At 36.7% G+C, this 21,580-nt stretch overlaps 1 protein-coding gene across 1 annotated transcript; it reads right to left on the reverse strand.

The window, feature by feature from the left end:
- Nucleotides 1–17,849: 17,849 nt before the first annotated feature.
- Nucleotides 17,850–20,825, reverse strand: LOC138906280 (uncharacterized). Its single transcript, XM_070194815.1, has 5 exons — nt 20,498–20,825; nt 20,140–20,399; nt 19,826–20,055; nt 18,965–19,134; nt 17,850–18,763 (listed from the first exon to the last, which is right to left on the reverse strand). Exons 1-5 carry the CDS (start codon nt 20,823–20,825, stop codon nt 17,850–17,852), a joined length of 1,902 nt encoding a protein of 633 aa, XP_070050916.1.
- Between the last annotated feature and the right edge of the window lie 755 nt (nt 20,826–21,580).

The raw sequence follows: 21,580 nt of genomic DNA on the forward strand, positions 1-21,580 counted from the left end.
TGCCAAAGGACAGGCAACATATCTTGCCGTCACGAGATGCCGATGACAACAATTCAAGAGGTGGAGGTTTTTGACATGTGGGGGATCGACTTTATGAGGCCGTTCGTTAGCTCGTATGGTAACAAATATATATTGGTAGCGGTTGACTATGTCTCCAAGTGGGTCGAAGCGGTGGCTCTCCCAACCAATGATGCAAAAGGGGTAACAAGTTTCCTAAAGAAAAACATCTTCACACGTTTTGGCACCACGAGAGCTATAATCAGTGATGGTGGAACCCATTTTTGCAATAGAGCATTCGCACCTCTGTTGGAAAAGTATGGAGTTCGCCACAAAGTAACCACACCGTATTGGGCGAAGAAGCTGGATGATGCATTATGGGCATACCGCACAGTATTCAAAACTCCAATTGGTATGTCACCGTACAAGTTGGTGTTTGGAAAGGCATGACACCTTTCGGTAGAGCTCGAACATAAATCACTTTGGGCACTGCGGCAGCTGAATCTAGATATAGAGACCGCAGGCACCAGCAGAGTCACTGAGTTACATGAGCTCGAGGAATTCAGGTTCCATGCTTTTCAAAATACCAGATTATACAAAGAAAAGATGAAAATGATCCATGATAAGCACATCTTAGATCGGAAGTTCAAGCCCGGAGATCTAGTGTTGTTATACAACTCGAGATTGAGGTTGTTTCCGGGTAAGTTGAAGTCCAGATGGTCAGGACCCTTTAGAGTGGTGCAAGTGTTCTCAAGCGGAGCTGTGGAGTTGAATCCGAAGATGGGACAAACAAGTTCACGGTAAATGGGCAAAGGTTGAAACATTACCTTGGAATAGTCGAAGAGAAAGGGGATAGAGTGGTGATAACTTTGGAATAGCCCCAGTACGTGAACGAGGAGTGATAATGAAAGTATGCGTCGTGCCGCGGCGTTAAATCAGGCGCTTCCTGAGAGGCAACCCATGGTTTGTTGTAAATCATCGTGCCGCGACGTTAACTTAGGCGCTTTTTGGGAGGCAACCCATTATTTTTTTTAATTTGTTTGTTTTAATTTATTTTGAACGACTTTGACTGACCTACTAGTGTGCAGTGCAAAGATCATACACATCGGAAGGATTCGGGGGTCAAAATTAACCCAAGACTAGGTAAAATAATACGGCAAACACAAAATTGGCTGGACACGGAGATCCGCGGCCGCGGATTGGGCCGCGGATTGGACCGCAGATTTAGGCATGTGTTCTGCCCCCGTCCGTGGTCGCGGATTGAACTGCGGATTGGGCCGCGGATTTTGGGACCCCCTCTACCCAGAATCTACGGCTGCGGATTGGGGTGCGGAAGCCCGGGATTGTCCAGGTAAGTTTTTTTATTTTAATCCCCCACCCACTTCTTTTACTTAACCCAAACCCTCACTTCCCCCACTTCTCTTCTTCCCTTCCTAACTCTAAGAACCCAAACCCCTAATCCCTCCCCCACTTCTCTTCTTCCCTTCCTAACTTCAAGAACCCAAACCCCTCCTTTCCCCATATTTTCCTTTTAACACAAGACTCTTCTCCTTCCTTCTCTTCTCCACTCAACCGATCTCCAACCTCCGTTCTTGTCAAGATCTCCAAGTAAGTACATGATTTTATTCCTCTTTCTTAGTATTTTTTTTTTATAATTTTAATTTCCTTTTCTGTATAGGGTAGTAAAATCATAGGTACTTTTGTTTGGGATTGGGATTGTGGTTTATATGTGGTATATGGAGGCTATTTGAATTGATTGATTTGGAGGAAGCCATTGATGGGTTTGATTGGGTCTTTGGGTGACTTGGGGGTACATATGCACACTACTTGTTTGTTGATTTTCCTTAATGAGTGTTGAAGATAAATTGTGACCAATTGTGCGAGTGAAGTCTGAGTAACCGCCATTGGGACACATATTCCTCTATCCACTGATAGTAGTATTTATTGTGTAGGTAAAATGCAACCCTCAAGGAAGAGACGCGCTACCGGGGCCTCATCAAGTGGTCATGGAGGCTCATCTCGGGGACGGGCACAGACCAGTGCAGTTCAGTTTGATCGTACCAGGTTTGTCTCCAGAGCTGCCCAAGACCGTTTCACTTTGAAGCCACAAAAAAACCTGTACCGAAAAGGGGTATTGACAGGGCGTCCCTTCAGGATGAATGCCCTAATATGTATCGGGAGTTGATCAGGCGCATATTGGACAGCTTTTTCGAAGAGCCGGAGGAGGGTAACTTGTTGCTTGTTCGGGAGTTCTATGCCAACTGCCCCGAACATGAGGATAGAATATGCACTGTGCGATACGCGAGGGTGGATGCCTCGTTAGAAGCTATCAGAAGAGTGTATCGATTGCCTGAATTCAATGGGGAGGAAGATTTCTATGATACTTACAGGAGAGAACCCATCACATGGAACAGGTTTTTCAGAACTATCTGTGCACCAGACAAAGAGGTAGTGTGGGTTGTTCCGGGATCGAAGCTACACTCTTCCTCACTCACTTTTGAAGGAAAATGCTAGTTGTACATCATCAACAGTCGCTTACTGCCGTCCCACAACACCACGGAGGTAAATGGTCCGAGAGCAGCCTTGATATGGTGCTTCGTGAATGGCCATGACTTTGATGTGGCCAAGGTTCTTCAGTCTGAGATGTTCGTCCATTCAACACAGAAGAGGTATGGGTTCTTTTTCCCCTCTCTGATCACTAGATTGTGCCGGGCAGCAAGGGTGCCTGAGAACCTAAATGTGGATGGCATGGTAAAGAAAGAAGCAAAGTTCCAGGCAGACAAAGTGACCATAGGGAAAGACCCAGTGGCACCAAGAGCATCTCATAGTGACGATTCTAATACGTCGGAAGAGGGCGACGAAGGGCAGGAGGAGGTTGAACCTGCCTTACCCCCACAGGAACAAGCTGCAGTGGCTGAAGGACCATCCCAGGTCAGACGGAGCACGCGAATGACAGCCCTAGAACAAGACATGGCAGGACTGCGCACTTCCATCACAGAATTGGGGACCAGAGTTGATGCTTTGGCAACCAAAAATGCGAAGTCAGAAAAGAAAATCATGGGTTGGTTGAGTGCGTTGGGGAGAGCATATCATCTCGACACTGGCACTGTCTCCGATCAAGACTGATCCATCGGGGAAGTTCCTTTATCTCACATTACATTACTTTGTATGACATGGGGACATGCCATCTTTTTAAGTGTGGGGTGGGGGATACTTTGTTGTATGTAGATAGTTTCGTACTCTAATTGTATAAATCAATTTCGACTTGGCCCAACGATAGATATCATTCGACGGGTTTCTTGAGGGACTAAAGTCGAAAGAAAAAAAAAGATTTTCTTTTGTAGTAGTGTATAAATTCCCCCTTGGTTTTTCTTTTGAACCGAGTGTAGTTAGCTTTTTTTTTTTTTAGTTAGGAACTTATGGGCTATGGGCAGAATTAAAATAGGAAGCCTTGTTTGATTTTGTAATGCCTTGAATATAGCGGTTACTTTAGTGTGACTCTTAGGCTCATTTGTTGACTCTTGTAAGAAGGCCTTAAAATGTATGTTCTTAATTTGGCTGAAATACCCTGATCTGAGTGTTTGATGATTTAATCTGGAATGAGTCATGTGCCATGTGTGTGGGAGGCTTGTTATATTCTGTGCACAACATTTAACTCCTAGAACTTGCCCTGTGTGTCTGCAAAGCGAAATGGTAGTCTTGTTTAGTCTGGGAAGTGATATAGGTATTTCTTTGTTGAACCATATATATACATATTCCACCCACCTATTTGCTATGTACCATAGTTAACCCCGTTGAGCATGTAATCCTGTTTCCTTGGCAACCACATTACAAGCCATATCCCTTGTTTGAATTGACCATCTGTTTGAATCTTTTACCTCTCGTAAGCACTGGAAATACTATGAATTTACAAAGGATAAAGTGTGGGGTAGCTGATGGAGCTTTTGAGTGGAACTAGAAAATAAGGAGAAAGGTAAATTTTGTTGGAAAAGGCCACTTGAAAAAGGAAAAAAAAAGAACATTGTTAATAGTGTATCATGTTGATTGGTAATAAATCTTTGGTGGCTTTTAAGGTGATTGTACTCAAAGAAGAAGTGTGGGGTGGTATATGTGTTGAAAATATTGGTTTAACTTAGGTGTGGACTTGATAATAAAATAAATGTATTAAAGTGCTTAGGGTGGTATAATCATTATTATATATCCAAATATATCCTACCCAACCTACAACCTACATTACATCCAAATAAAGTCCTACTTGATCCTAGACTGAGTGAGCTCAATTAGTAGAGTTGTACACTACGGGCAAGCCTATAGTGCGTTTTCTGTGGCACAAGAATGTCATTTCTGAGGGTGAGTGAATTTTGTTCCTTTTAAAGTTTCTCAGTGTGTGTGAATTTTACTAATTGTGAAATGAGTCTCTTTTGTTGTGAGCAGGCACTTGATTCATGAAGGAGAGGTAAGTCTGGACCTTTGATATAGAGTAAGTAAGCCAGTTAGGAACATTGCATGGCTAAAGGGAGTCAATTCTTGAGGTGTAGATGTTGCACTAATGTACTCAATTTATGTGAAATATTCTTAGTGTGACGAGTAGGGAAGTCGCTCAGTGAAGCCTCTTAGAGTGTGGTTTGATTGCTCAGGGACGAGCAATGGTTTAAGTGTGGGGTGTTGATAGTAGGCTATATTCATGTAATTTAGATACTACTTACACTCTAATTTAGCCGCACTTTATTGATATTTGAATGCTAAAAGATAACAAAATGCTCTAATTAAGAATTTGATGCTTTGCAGGAGCTACTCCGAGCTAGGAGGGAGCTAACGAGTATTTTGGAGTCAACATGGAATGTGAAAGGGCAATCGAAGGTTAACCCGGTCGAAAAGGAGCGAGAAAAGCAAGTGAAACGACCCAAACAGGTGCGCGGTCACGGAGTGGGCCGCGAACTGGTCCGCGAACTCAAGGCAGTGAGGCAGTCCAAATCCGCGGCCGGATCCGTGGTCGAATCTGCGGCCGCGGACAGGCGGATGAAAGCCAAATACGCAGGGTTAATTATGTAATTTCTTAGGCGACTAACCTAAACCTATATGAAACCTAAACTCGCCCAGAAGTGAAGAACAGCTGTTTTTTAGAAGATTTTAGAGGCAAGAACGAGGGGGAGAAGACGGATAAATTCCTAAGAGTTTCATCTTCTTCTTGATACTTCTATTTGTTGATTATGAATTATTTTAGTGATTTGTTTAGCTAAATCTGTTATCTAGGGTTGATGGAACCAATTGTTGGATGAAGTCTTGACTCTATTCTGTTATAATTGAGCCGTGTTTGTTCTATGATTGTTCAATTACGTATTATATTGTGGTTAATTGAAAGGGCCCTCGATTAATCGTGTCTATTCACCTTGTGTTGCTTGAGAAAGAACACTTGGTTAGATTGTTGTTGAACAATACCACTTTGGGGGAAGTTAAGAGAGTAATTACTTGAATTTAAAAGTGGGGTTAGAAATAACGAAACTTTGGTGGGATGATTCTGAGTTGCATAAATTGTTAACTAGACTAGTTCGAGAGAATGCTTCTAGTAAATTATCGTAATTGATCGAAAGGTAATTACGGTAGCCCGAAACTCATAATCCTCATAGAGTATTACTGCGAGATTATAGCTAAGAGTTGAGAATTAATCCGGCAATTGGGGAAATCAATAGCCCTAGATCCTTTTACCCTTGAATTCAATTTTAGTCTTGATTATTGCTAATTTTATTGTCATTTTTCCTTGGCTAAATAAATTCCACTGATTATTCATAAAACTATTGCATCTGAAAGTTGTATGAGCTTATCATTAGCATTATTTAAGATTGTAGTAAATAGGTTAGTTTCCTGTGGGATTCGACTTCGGACTTGAATCGGATTATATTTGCAGCGACCGCTTAATACTTCTTACAAGGCATAGTTGGGCGTGATCAATATTCAACTCTGAGGTCCTTCTAAGATGCTTAACAATTTTTCAATAGTGCCAAGAGGTTGTTAGAATTGAGAACTAACAAATTAACCATTAAATCAAAATATAAATTTAGACACGAATTGCTCATACTGTCGTTGGTCCGGGGCTTAGCCCCGGCATAACCTTACTAATTCTAGTATAAATTAAAGTAGTGTCCACCTCTACAACTTGCTACTTTGAAATTCTAGTTAAACTGCAACACACCATAGTCCATACCAAACATAAAAAATAAAATTACAGAAGAGGCATCCTTCACTACAATGGTTTTTCATAGCCTTCAGAGAAAATTTCAGTAGAATTCTAATATCATAATTGTAATCAACTAATAATTTTGTAATTGTATTCAAAGTCCTAGATATATAATAAAATCTAACTTCACAATTGTAATCAAATAATAATTCTAATTGAATTTAAAATCTTAGTTATTGGGTAGAATTTTGAATATGATCATTTTATTCGACATGGAATTATTTAAGTAAAATATTTTGGCTTTTAAAATCCTATTTTCTATCTCATGTCCCTTTAAAATTTTATGTTTCTTTTTTCCATAAAAATAGAAAAGAATTGAACTGAGATGAAGTAACCCTAGTATAAATTAAAGCATTATACTCCATTGCAAGTTTGCAACTTGCTGCTTGGCCATTCTTGTCCAACTGCAGCAAAACAACAAAACATAATATCAAAAAATAAAATTATATAAGAGGCCAATCTTTGAAGATGACCGAGAAGAAGGAACTTATGCATAAATAATGACAAAGTTCATATATAATTGTGATTTAGTTTCATCTCAAACCAAATTTTCAAAAACATAGGTCAAATTCTAAGTCTAAATGTGTTTCTAGAAATATTGCTAAGAAAAGCAGCAAAAATAAAAATGATTGGATAGATAGACTATGTATATCCTATAATTTTTCTCTATTTGATCATGCTCTACGTTATCTCAAATACCCATGATTAGTTTGTAGCACAAATATAGTAGTTTAATAAATTAATTATAATCACAAAACAGAACAATTAAAGAGGTGCAAGAATCTTCATACAAGAAGATCCAATAATAGGGATAATAAAGTAAATACAAAACTTACCTTGGCATGAGAAAAAGTAGGCAACTATCATCTAAACCATGCATAGTAGCGGCAAGGAGTAATCCATAGATTTCACTATTTGGATAAAAATCAAACTCTCTATTCATTAACGTATTTTTTTATTCCTTAAAAGCTTTGAATCCTGGGCTGTCCTATTTGATCTAGAAATTCACTTCCGAATGTGTGATTTACAGTTAGGTGATTTACAATCGGAAAAGAATTCTAACGGTAGGTTATTTACAATAATATCCTTAAATTATATAAATATTTAAGGTTATAAAAGTCGATTAACATTTCAGAGATATTTTAGTCGTTCAACATTTAGCCTAAAATATTCGTGTTCTTATAATAAATATAGATATAGATATAGATAGATAGATAGATAGATAGATATAGATATAGATATAAATATACATCATTACGTAATGATTGCCAATTTTATGTGATGATTAAATTTAAAAAATTTGCTCTAGATTTGATCTTCGGATTTCTCATATATCTACATTATTTATTAACACCCAAATTAATATAAAATTCAATACTCAAGAAAAGTTAGACATATATAATAAAATACAATAAAAAGTGATAATAATACAGGTAAATTAATATTAAAATATATACAAATATGCCCAATACCAGTCATCCATTTATTCAGCCACATGTCAAGTCGAAAATGAAAAAGCTTCAATTATAACATATCGTTTCTTAATTTGCTCTCAAGTAACGTTGATGCAGTGAGTCTACAAAAAGCAAAAGGTAATGGAGCTACTAATGACATAATTTAATCGATTCGGAAAGTAGATAAACTTTCAAACAAATTATGAGGTCATTGCTGATCATATAGTCACTTAACTATTCGAAATTAATCTATCAAAGTTATTTTTCTTTTGTTTGTACCAGTAAAATTATTTAACTATGTTTATAGCTCTCAAAATGTCACTCAACTAGATTTTTCAAACTTTTGATCGTCAAATACCTATTTAACCCTCTAAATTATCAACTTTTAGAGGGCAAAATAGGTATTTGACAATCAAAAGTTTGAGAGATCTGGTTGAGTGACCTTCTGAATGCTATAGGCAGAGTTAAGTGATTTTTCTGTTACAAACGAAACAAAAATAACTTTACAAGATAATTTCGAATAGTTGAGTGATCATTTATATAATGGACTCACAAATTATACTTAGTTAGTAATAAATCAAATTGAGACTTTATTCTTAACACGAATAGTTAAAAGCAGCATTTCATTTATATTCAGTATACACAAGATCAAGTCCACATCCATTTTAGCGCAAATCAATACAAGAATAATAAAAGACATCAATTATTGTCGGAATTCAGGCCTAATTGTGTTGCCATTTCTTGCTTTTTCTTGGACCAGCATATGCATCTGTGAAAAAGACAACTCGTTCTCAGAAAGTCAGGACAAACGCCACTACAATCGTTCTTATTATGACATTTAGGACCCGTTTGGCCATAAGTTTTGCCAAAATAAATTTGGGATTTATTTGGCAAACATATGTTTGGCCATAGATTTTGTCCACATTTTGGCAAAATCCTAAATCCAAAATCCCAAAATCACCTCAATTGATGATTTTGGGCCAAAACATGACCGTTACATTTTTAATTTTTTTTAAATATTACCCCAAACATTTATAATTTGTAAAAGAGCCCACATTTATTACGACCAACTAAATATTTGATGAATATGCTCCCTTATCAGCTCAATCCTTTGTGCATCTTACTTTTGCTTCAGATTTGTAGGCTAAATGGCTTTATGAACACTCATATCAGTTAACTTTTTCTTTTTCTTTTTAATTAGGAGCCGTAATTCTCTAATGGGATTTAACTGTAATTAATGATTTATATAGTTCATTATAAAAATGATAATTTTGTACCAAACTTATTTATGTTCAGGGCTATGGTTTGCGATAATGGTACTATTGGGTATTTGTGATAGTTTTTAGAACTTGTGGTTATAAATCATGTTTCATGTTTTTTCAAATAAAAAGTGAAATATGTTTTGAAAAATCATGTCCAAATACATTTTCATCTTCAAACCAAACTTCACCCAAATCAGATTTTTCAAAACAAATTTGGGAATCTATGGTCAAACGCTAACTTAGTCTTTACTTCCACCTTAAAGGGTGGAATATCTGCAACTGTATACAAGAAAATTGTAAGCAATTTATCATATCACAAATGAGTTTAGTTAAGGGGCGTCAAATATGCGAGACCGGCTGAATTTGGGCTGGTCAAAATGGGGCGAATTACAAATGAGTTCGTTATTAGCCCACCCAAAAATGACTTAAACTGAGATGAGTTAGGTCAAGATCAAGTAAACAATATAGCATAGCCCAACCAAACCACCTCTATTTTAATTTTATTTTTTCTGCTTTTTTCTTGTAATTTGTTTTATTACTAAACAAAACTCTCTCTATATATATATATATATAAAACATATCAAACTAAAAATTATTTAGATAACTATAAAGTTTCGTATGGGTCTAAATCAGCCTAACTTTTAAAACGACTAAAGTTGAATGAATCAAGATAAGCTGAGTTAATAAATGGATAGTTTATGACTCGCTAGAACTTAAGCCGATTCGTATTTTTATGAGCTAATTAGGCCATCCCTACAAATGATTATTATATCATTCTTTTTTCTCTTTGCTCTGCAGATAGGACAATGAAAAAACTAATATTAAATGAAATGGCTATGAAGGGACTGGAATAAGAAAAAGAAATAAACCCATGATAATCAGCAACAAAGCAACAAAGAAAGCAGACTTCATAAGAGCGTTGGCCAAATTTTATCTCTACTACTGCACTTTGTAAAGAAGACAATATTATAACATTTGTATGATTTAAAATAAGGTCTTGTTTAGCATTATATAATGGCAGAGGCAAAGCTCCGTTGAGATTAATGCAATCTCATGAAAAATATTTGGGTGAAAATCATTTGCACCCCCAAATTTTGCTTTAAAAATTGAACTCCCTTCTCTGTTTTGAACAATTATCATTCTCCCCTTATTTCTTAATTAAAATTTTAAAATACCTATTTTAACCTCTATATTGCCAATATTTATCTCTTTATGTATTTTTATTTTTTACTATTTTAGTATCATGATATTTTCTTTTTTTCTAATATCTATGCTATGAACTTACTTATGTAGCGGCTAACTTCTATTTTCAAAATAAAAAAAAATTAAAAAAATGATAACCAAGCATATAATTCATTGATGTTGAATAATAAAAAGGATGAGCAAAATAATTTTATTTTATCAATAATTGTAATCATAGCAATCTAATTTCAAAAATTTGTTTACACAATCGAGAATAAAAAATGGTGAGAACCTTAAACATATCCTCAATGCAAGTAATATAAAATCTTATAATTATTAAAAGTAAAGGCAGATTTTATAACAAATTCCTAAAGGATTATCTATTTATCACTAAGATATTGCAACTTAAATATATACTTAATGCGCGTTATATTATGAAGGAATACCGAATAATTCTTTGGGAGCTGGTATTTCCTTTCTGGGGAAGGCCGATCAAATGTGACAAATAATATAAAGGATATTCTATTTATTATTTGAATTATTTATAGTATAATTTATAATAAGGTATAATATCATTTAAATTATAGGAAAATCTTTTAAAAAATAGCATGTAAAATAAAAAAGAGTATTACACATAGAGGAGGAAACTGAAAAATGAGAAGGGAAAATTAGACATTATGTAAGATAAAGGGGTGAATAATAATTGTTCAAAGTTAAGGGGAGAGTTTGATTTTTAAACTAAAGTTAAGGGGTGAAAATGATTTTCACCCAAAAAAAATGCTTTAGTTATTAAGACCAAATTATCTTACCTTGAAGGATAGAGATGAAAGGTAACAGAAGTTAGACTTTTAAATTATAGGATATAACTTTGGGAAGTCTTAATTACTTAAGTATTTTCCCATAAATGTTAACATCTTCAAGATATCAACTACTGATTCTCTAAACATGCCTATTTAAAAATTGAGTACCTATATTAATTAGTAGCTCTCAAGTGAAACAAAAAATAAAATGATTTTGTCAGTAAGAAATTAACTAATCTGCCAATTCTTTAATAAGATCACAAAAAACTACAACCAACATATTTGGTCAGTACTTCATTTTTTTAACCAATTTGAATACATGTGCTAATAAAAGTAAGTTAATGACATTATCGGTCAGTGCAAATGATCTAATAATGATTACACAGTAAAGTATGGGTCCGACTCGCAACGGTGATCAGAGTTAATTGAGAGATCCCAAAACGGGAAGTCGTTGGTTTGAAACATCTTTTTCGGTCGAGCTTATCGCACGGGCTTTTTTAGCGTGATTTATCTTTTTAATGTTTTTTGTGAGCTATTACAATGAAGCAAAATATACCTTGAGCGCACTCAAAAAAAATAATATATATACGGGACTCAATTTTCAATTTTGGTGGCAGGAGTAGGTGGCATCCCTTTTTGAAAAGCTTATTAGAGATCAAGTGGATTGTACTTGTATCTTCCACTAGAAATTTAACATTGTATTGGTGCGGCCAAATCGTTATACCAATAGATGAATTAATTCTCAATAGGTATGGTTGGATCGGTTAAAACCATATAGACGAGGTAATATATATAATTGGAAGTGATTTGGACTGATTTAGAGTTAAAATTTATATTAAAAGTTGAATTGAAAATTTTTTGGTGATACATGTGTTTAACCAAAGAATTAGATTCTCAATCAAAACCTATTTTTAGAAGTACTTGAGTTACTGATAATCAAGAAATTCAATATTCTCTCAAAAATAAGAAAGGAAATCAGAATCAGAAATGACAAAGTAATCAATAGAAAGCACAAGAAAGTAATTATATTTCAATGTTCATCAGAACGTGTCCTTACAAGTGAAATTCTCTTCCCTTATTTAGGAATTTACAAATATAATGTTTCTTCCCTTTTATGACTGAATTATTATGAGCATTAATGACATTAATGAAACGTTATAATTGGCAATCATAGCTGTTCATGAAGATTCTGTAACGGTTCTGATTCTTCTTCCACATTAATTAGAGGTTCATGAATCTTTCCTCTTTACTGTCTTGATTCATCCTGCTTGTGTCTCTTCACTCAGTAATTTAGGCTCGAACAACCGTACCCTTTCGTCTCGTGAGTGATTTATTCGTACTTGTTGTAAATTGTGAATCTTTTAATGCGACACTCCAGTTGTCATCTTCTTAGTGATCCACGTATTTTGCCATGTCATCCTCATATAATTTCACGTGTAACATTCATTTTTTACCAATACAGACAGTCCCTCCACTTGCCGAATATTCTGCAATTGAATATTTGGGAAGTGGCACGTATTTATGGCGGGAATATTTTGCCTCCGTTTCCCATGTATCATTTCGTCTTCTTTAGAACCATCGCTTCACATGTCACTTCCATTTAATATACGTGCTACGTGGCCTTCGTCGATTGGGTTTGCGACTCTTCAGCGGTTTTTAAAGCTTTCTTGGGGCTGCGTCAGTCACTTTTAGTTTCACAAAACCTTCAATCTACAGTGTTCTTCTTCTTTAATCGCTCTTGTTCTTCGGCGTGCATTATTTTCTTGTATAACCATGTCTTCATCAAATCCCGATCCTCGTAGAGTAGCAATTGTAGATGAACTTCCCCCTTCAACTGCTCCTGTTAGGAGTAGAAGAGGTGGTAGATTACGTAGTTTAGGATCTGTATCTATTCGTAGTTCTACTTCTCAAACCAATGTTGCTACCCCTTCTTCTTCTAGAACTAGGGCTTCTTCAACTCATAGATCTTCTGCCAGAAATAGGGATTGGAGTGAACCTATTCGAGAACCAACTGTTGACGAAATTATTCCTGCAGAATTTTCTTTCTCCATTGATCGTGAATCAATTAGAAATCAAATTACTTTTATGACTTCCTATGATCGTGCCGATGTTTATCCTTCCCAGATTACTGAGGGTTTGATTTCTCTTGTGCGAAGAGAATGCCATTGGAAATTTGACTTTCCAATTTTAGTTCCTGGTCCAAACTAAAGGATTACTTCGTTCCAAGTTGGTTACTCTTTCGTTTACACATATCCTTTTACGTTAGGTTTTAGACCACCTATTGACCCAGCCATCATAGAATTTTGCCGTTTCTTTAATGTTTGCTTAGGACATATTGGTCCTATTGTATGGAGAGATGTTGCATGTTTAAGATACCTGGCTAATTCGGCCTCTTTACCCTTCACCTTTCAATACTTGTTTCATCTTTATTCCCCTAAGTTGTTTCGTTCAGGGGTGTTTACTCTCGCGGCTAGGAGTAAAAGGGTTTTGGTTAGCCCTGAAGATGATAAAGACCGTGGCTGGTATGCCTGTTTTGTTGCTGCTCCCACAAGTGATTTAGTGGGTGAAGAGAACATGCCTTTTCCAGAAAAATGGAACTTTGCACGTACGTTTTTTTTATATATCTTTCTTCTATTTTATGGAGGAAGAAGAAACTTACGATCCCGTGGCTATTTTTTTTTTTTTTTAGCAACCATAGAAGTTGTCAAATAAATACCAGACTTCCGTGCTTGGGCAGAAAAATTACTGTCGGTTGCTCCTATGGAAGAAAGGTCTTGGAAATACATTTCTCATAGGTTTGGTTGGAAAGTTAAAACTCATGATATGCTTCCCTTTTACTTTCTTCCTTTCTTTCATATTTATTTGGAGATTTACTAACTTCTTCTTCTGCTAGGGTTTCCCATATGGGGTGTTAGTGCCGCGTCTATTGCTTCATCAAGACTTTCTTTATCCATGGCTCAAGAGATAATTTTGAGTTCTTCATCAAAGAGAAAAGCAGAGAGTGCTCATGTTTCTGAGGGTGAAGAGGAACGAGAGGAGGGCTCTTTAGTGTGTAAGCCTCGGGCTAGGAGACGCGTTATTTCGGATGATGAAGCCACTCCTCCTCCAAATTCAGTTCCCGTGAATGAGCCTGAAAGTGCCACTTTGGTAAGCTCTGATGAAGAGGTGATTGCTGCACCTCATGACTCTACAGAACAATTGTTTTCCCATGGGTTTGATAGTGAAGACTTTGGTTTAGTTTCTGATGAAGCACCCCTTGCCATCTTTCCAGTATCTGCTCCTATTGGTTCTCAGTTTCCCGCACCTGTTGTTGCTGCCATTGCTTCTCCCGTGGCAATTTTTACTTCCTCAATTATCCTTATTGCTACCACTTCTCATGTTGAAGTTGGTTCTTCCAGTAGCAGTAGGATGATCAAAAAAGTTACTATTGAAGTCCCCGAGGATGGTAATCTTTTGAAAAAGTCTAGCCAGGCTGATGTATGGCTGAATTCGCTGATTGGCCCAGTTGAGAAGTCTAAATTGGAAAACCACAGCTCTTTGACATGGATGAATGACATTGTCCATTCATCTTTAAAGGTATAAGCCTTAGCTTTTTATTTTGCATGTGATTTCTTTATCTTTGTTTGATAATCATTTCTTCCCTTTCTTTTGTAGATCAACCTGATAGGCACAGAGCTGATGAGGAGAATTGTCTATACTGAGCAGTTAGTCAACGACTATCATACGGAAGCGGACAACTAGAAAGAACAATTTGAAGGCCTTCAGTTAGAAAAAGAAGTTTTAGATGAGGAAAAGTGTGCTTTGGAACAGCAAGTGAAAGTGATGGCAGCAGAATTGGCGATTGAAAAAGCCTCTTCCAGTCAAGTGGGTAAGGATAAAGACCTTCTTGAGTCTTCATTTGTTGAGCAGCTTTCTAAAGCTACTGAGGAAATTAGGGGTCTGAAAGAACTGCTTAATCATAAGGAAGTCTATGCCGGGGAGCTTGTTCATCACTCAAGCTCAAAAAGACCTCCGTGCATCTTCTAACAAGGTCCAGTTCTTAGAGAGATCACTCGTCCCTTTACAAACTTATTATGATGCTGCTTTGACTGAAAAAGCAGTATTGGAGGCCAAAATTGAGCAATAGGAGAGGGATTATGAGGCCCTTGAGGATAAATCAACTCTTGATGTAAGCTGGGCTTTCTTGAACACGCGCCTCGAGACTTTGATGGAGGCTAACCAGGAAGGTTTTGACTTGACTGCTGAGATTGCAAAAATTAAGGAAACCGTTGAAAAAGTTAAGCATAGTCAAAACTTTTCCTCACCTGAGGTCTGCATTCCCGAGGGTGATGAACTTACTCCTGGTGAAGTTAGTGTTCAAATCTCTCCTGCTCAAGTCAAACCTTCTGCTGTTGCTGATGATGCCATCTTGACTTCTCCCGCTGCTGATAGTACTACTTTAGAATCTGCCCCATAGTGAACTTGTGTTTGGAAAGTTTATTGTGTTTGTTTTTTTTATTATTTGTGGAATGGTTGGCAAGTTTTACCCTAAAATGGGTTGGCAAGTTTTACCCCTGATCCGTTTTGGGGTTTAATATCAAATACTTTGGTTTGAACTAAGTTTATACTTAGTTTTAACCGGGTTTATATAATATTTTATTTTGAGTTTCTGTTCTACTCTTATAATATTTCATTTTGAGTTTCTGTTCTACTCTTTTATTATGCATTTAAAAATGCTTCAATACTCCGTGACTTTTTGAACAGGCACGAATTATAAAAGAGGGCCCTTTTATAAATGATACTTAATGAAGAAGACGTCTCAACTTCATAATGATGTAAACATACGAAAGAAGAAATAGGAACACACACGTTTCTTTGAATAACTTTGAGGAAGTTTTGTATCATTCGAACTTTCAAATTGTATAATACTTTACATGTATTCAAGTATCATCTATAACTCTTTCGTAACTGTTTTCTTTACAACAGATTTTACAAAATTCAAGGGTATATCTTGCAACCCATGACTAAATATTGCCTTTAACCTAAACACTCGTAAGATTTTGAAATTTACATCCACGAGTGTATTCTTCATAGGTTTTTGAATCAAGCTTGCGTTTTTGGCTCTTAACTTTGCTCTTAACTTTCGATTTGTTGGGTAGACCATAGGTTTGACTTGAATTCTGACTTTTTCAGTCTTCTTTGCCTTCCTTATATATATATATATATATATATATATATATATATATATATATATATATATATATATATATATATATAGTCCCCCGAGTGTTTGAGCTTTGAAGTATGAAATCTTGAGCACTTGATTATTCCTTCTATGTGGTCCATTTCCTGAAAAGGAAAAATATACAGGACTCGGAGATATATATAATTTAGATGATGACTGATTAACCCTTTATATTTCCATCAGAAAGGTTGCAACCCTAGACCGGGAATAATGTTGCTTCCGCATGTCCTTCAGGTCTAATATCATCATTTGGTGTGGGCTAGCTTTTGCCTATCACCTAAAATTGTTAGTATAATTTTAACTGTACAAAATAAAAATCGTAATTGAACGATACCTGACCGAGGGTATTTCTTTTGCTCAGAATTAGTATTTCTTTAAATGAACAGCATTCCAACTCAAGGGTAAAACCTTGCCATCCATGCTTTCTAACTCGTAGGCACCTTTTCCAGCGATACCTCGAACTTTATAGGGTCCTTCCCATTTTGGATTTAACTTTCCTGCTCCGGTTGTTTTCGCTAATTGGAAAACCTTTTTAAGAATGAAGTCCCCAATTTTGAAGTACCTGAGGTGAGCCTTTCTGTTGTAGTATCGTTCTATGATTTGCTTTTGTGCTGCCATCCGTACTAAAGTTTCTTCTCTTCTTTGTTCGAGTAAGTCCAAGTTTGTTCTTAATTCCTCATCGTTTGACTATTCCGTTGCCAATGCGAATCTCGTGCTTGGTTCTCACTGGGATTAAAGCTTCTGAACCATACATAAGTGAAAATGAAGTTTCTTCCGTGGCAGTTTTTGTTGTGGTTCTATAAGCCCATAACACTCCTGGTAATTCTTTAGGCCAATTCCCTTTCGATTTTTCTAGTCTCTTATTCAAATTATTGATGATAATCTTATTCGTCGACTCAACTTGTCTATTTGACATGGGATGGTAAGGTAAAGAGGTTATTCGTTTGATTTGCCAACTTTGAAAGAACTCCGTGATTTTCAAGCCTATAAATTGTGGGCCATTATCACATACGATTTCTTTTGGGACTCCAAACCGGCATATAATGTTTCGCCAAATGAAGTCTTTCATCTCCTTCTCTCGTACATGATTTGCCAACTTTGAAAGAACTCCGTGATTTTTGAGCCTATAAATTATGGGCCATTATCACATACGATTTCTTTTGGGACTCCAAACCGGCATATAATGTTTCTCCAAATGAAGTCTTTCACCTCCTTCTCTCGTACCTGTTTGAAAGCTCCTACCTCTACCCATTTTGAAAAGTAATCTGTTAACACTAATAAGTACCATACCTTTCCTTTAGCTTGTGGTAAAGGCCCTACTATATCCATTCCCCATTTCATAAATGGCCATGGGGAAATAACTGCATGTAATAACTCTACAGGTCGATGCATATTGTTGGCATATCGTTGACACTTATCACGTTTGGCTAAAAAATTTCCCGCATCTTGTTCCATCTTAGGCCAGTAGTATCCTGCCCTGATTAGTATTTTAACTAAAGATCTTCCACCAGCGTGATTTCCGCATTGCCCTTCATGTACTTCCCTCATCACGTACTCCGTTTGATTGGGTCCAAGGCACCTTGCTAATGGACCGCCAAACATTTTTCGATATAAATTATCTCGAATTAGGCAGCAACGAGCAGCTTTTCATCAAAGCACTTGAGATTTTTTCTTGCCTTCAGGTACGATCCCATACTACAAAAAATTAACAATCTCATTTCTCCAATCCCAGGTTAAATTATTAAAGCTTACCTCATGTTTATCTTGGTCAAGTGTTGAATGAAATAAATGGATTACAATGGCATTTTCCTCACTCATTACTTTTGCAATTGAAGCAAGGTTAGCCAACACGTCTGCTTCTGCTTTTTCTTCCCTGGGTATTTGCACGATCTTCCATGATTGGAATTGCCTGACCAGTTCTCGTGCCTTTTCCAAGTATTGTTGCATTCGTGGCTCTCTAGCAGTGTAAGTCCCCTGCATCTGATTGACTATCAGTTGAGAATCACTTTTAATCATGATTTGCTCTATGGAGAGTTCTCGTGCTAGTTCCAAACCTGCAATTACAACTTCATACTCTGCTTCATTGTTAGTAATAGGGTAACATTTAATTGCTTGTCTCATACTTTCACCTGAGGGTGGGATTAATACAATACCTAAACCGGCTCCTTTGACGTTTAAAGAGACATCAGTAAATAAAGTCCACGTACCTGGATTAGCTCCAGTAAAAATTTGTAATTCCTTTTCTACTTTGGGGATTATTTTTGTATTAAAATCTGCGACGAAATCTGCTAGAACTTGAAATTTTACTGTTGTTCTAGGTTGATAAATAATGCCATATTCACTTAGTTCTATTGCCCATTTGGCTAGTCTGCCTGACAATTCTTGTTTATGCAAAATACTCCTTAATGGATATGCAGTTACTATGGAGATAGGATGGCAATGAAAATATGGTCTCAATTTCCTAGCTGCCATGACTAATGCTAAAGCTAGTTTCTCTAGATAAGGATATCTAGTTTCATCATCTAATAAAGATTTACTAACATAATAAATAGGAGATTGTTTACCTTTATCCTCCCTTACTAAAACTGCACTTACAGCTACTTCTGCAACTGCAAGATATACAAATAGTCTTTCTCCATCCCTTGGTTTAGATAGTAGGGGAGGATTTGTTAAGTATGCCTTCAAATCTTTGAGGGCTTGTCTGCATTCCTCAGTCTATTCAAACTGATTTTGCTTCTTCAAAACTGAAAAGAATTTAAAGCTTTTCTCTGAAGATCTTGAAATGAATCTTCCCAAAGCTGCAATCCTACCTGTCAATCTTTGTACTTCTTTTTTGCTTGTGAGTATATCAGGTATTTCTTCAATAGCTTTAATATGTGCAGGATTTACTTCAATTCCTCTATTAGATACGAGAAATCCTAGAAACTTACCTGAAGTTATGCCAAAAGCACACTTTTCTGGGTTCAGTTTCATATTATATCTGCAGAGGATCTCGAAGGTAGCTGAAAGATGTTGAAAGTGACCTTCCGTACACTTTTCGCTTGTGTAGATTTGACCAACATATCATCAATGTACACTTCCATCGTCTTCCCTAGGTGTTCTTGGAACATCTTGGTCATCAACCTCTGATACGTGGCTCCGGCATTTTTCAAGCCAAAAGGCATGACTTTTAACAATAAGTCCCCCTGTTTGTAATAAATGAAGTTTTTTCTTCGTCTAAGGGGTCCATTTTTATTTGATTATAACCAGAATATGTATCTAGAAAGCTTAATAATTTGTGGCATGCGGTAGCATCAATCAATTGATCTATATGCGGTAAAGGGAATAAATCCTTTGGGCATGCTTTATTTAAGTCAGTGTAATCCACACAAACTCTCCATTTACCGTTCTTTTTCGGAACAACCACAGTATTAGCTAGCCAATTAGGATATTTTACCTCGCGTATTAAATCGATCTTTAAGAGTTTCTGTACCTCTTCATCGATCACTTGATTTTTAAATGATCCTTGCTTCCTCTTCTTTTGTTTGACAGGTATGAATGATGGATCTTCATTTAATTTATGAGTCATCACCTCCAGAGGTATACTTGTCATATCTGAGTGGGACCATGCAAAACAATCTGCGTTAGCTTTTAAATATTCAATTAGCTTACCTCTCCTATCTGGGTTTCACCTTGCTTCAATATGAATTCTTCGATCTGGCCATTGTTCGAAGAGTGGAACAGCTTCAAGCTCCTCAATCGTTGTTTTAATGTTTTCGATCTCCTCTGGCTCTTGAATTACATCTGGTCTGGAATCTACGTCTGTTTGTTTTGATACAATTTCTCTTGAAATTTGATTTACCACATCTTTCTCACTTGCACCCGCATCTTTTTGATTTGCACTCGTATCTTTTTGACTTGGCTGTATCAATGAATTGATGCTCCTTGAAGTTTGTTGATCTCCTCGAATCTGTTTAGTTCCCTATTTTGAAGAGAATTTGATAACCTGATGTAGTGTGGATGGCACAGCATCCATATCATGAATCCACGGCCTCCCAAGAATCATATTATAGGCCATATCCGTGTCTATCACTTGAAATTTTGTTTCTTTGATGACCTCATCTGCATATGTGCTTAGTTCAATCTCGCCCTTTGTAATAACGGTTGAGTTATCAAACCCAGATAAGGAACGTGCTTTTGGAACTACACGATCGCCCATCAGCATTTCGTTCACCACTCGTAATAAAATGATATTCATAGAGCTACCTGGATCAATCAAAACTCATTTTATATTAGTATCATGTATAAGTAAAGATATTACATCATTAACCCATCGACATCTGCATTATCAAAGGTTATGTTACCATCTTCTAGAGTTTGGCGAATTCGCTTCCCGTGAATTATTGTGAACTTTGTTGTTTTTCTCGCGGCTGTATAGGTTACGCCGTTGACTTCTACCCCACCGTTTATCATATTTACTTTTCTCTTTGGAGACGGAGGTTTTGGGGGCTCTTGCCTATTTTTCATGTAAGTTTGTTTGCCTTTCTCGCTGAACAATTCCGTCAGATAGCCCTGCTTTAATAAATGTTCCACCTCACCTTGTAATATTCTGCAGTCTGATGTTCTATGGCTGTGATCATTATGGAACTCGCACCAAAAGTCTGGGTTTATTCTATTTGGATTTGATCTCATCTCTTTAGGCCATCATACCTTATCTCTCATGCTTCTTAAAACAACGACCAACTCGGAGGTATTCACGTTAAAATTGTAGCCCCAAATCCTTGCATTTGCATTAGCATCTCTGTTACGTTCACCTTGATTTTTTCTGAATCTCGACGATGACGAACCTGAATCTCTATTTGTGAACCTGTGAACAGCCCTCACATCTTCGAATTTGAACGAGCTTCTAACCCCGAAAGTCCCATATAAGGCTCATACCTACTCTTACCGGAACTCTTCTCAGATTCTGACCACCTCGAACCTATTTTTTTCTTCAACCCTTGACTGAGCTACGGTATCTTCTTCGATCCGTAACTTGGTACTGTACCTATTATAGACATCATTCCATGTCGTGGTAGGGAATTCTCGTAGGCTCTCTTTAAGCCTCCTCGTAGCTTCTAAACTTTTCTTGTTTAAATTGCTTGCAAATGCCATGGCTGCCCAATTGTCAGGTACTCTAGGAAGCTACATTCTTTCACGTTAGAATCTGTCTACGAATTCTCGAAGCAATTCGGTATCTCCTTGCTTTACTTTGAATATATCCTCCATTCTCTTTTCAACTTTTTGTGCACCTGAGTGTGCTTTTATAAATAGATCTGCAGGCTCAGCAAAAGAATCAATAAAATTTTCAGGTAAAAGATAGTACCATGTTAACGCTCCTTTAGTAAGTGTTTCCCCAAACTTTTTAACCAGCACAGATTCAATCTCCTGCTTGGTTAAATCATTTC

Source organism: Nicotiana tomentosiformis, chromosome 2 (genome assembly GCF_000390325.3).
Source record: "Nicotiana tomentosiformis chromosome 2, ASM39032v3, whole genome shotgun sequence".
In the NCBI taxonomy this organism is placed as follows: Eukaryota; Viridiplantae; Streptophyta; class Magnoliopsida; order Solanales; family Solanaceae; genus Nicotiana; species Nicotiana tomentosiformis.

Bases quoted from the DNA above. Each gene is read 5' to 3' on its own strand.
- LOC138906280 (XM_070194815.1), bottom strand. From the start codon at position 20,825: ATGAGATCAAATCCAAATAGAATAAACCCAGACTTTTGGTGCGAGTTC. The intron at 20,400-20,497 runs GTAACATAACCT...TGATTGATCCAG, and splicing joins TCGCCAAACTCTAGAAGATG to GTAGCTCTATGAATATCATT. The intron at 18,764-18,964 runs GTAGGATTGCAG...TATATCTTGCAG, and splicing joins AGAAGTACAAAGATTGACAG to TTGCAGAAGTAGCTGTAAGT.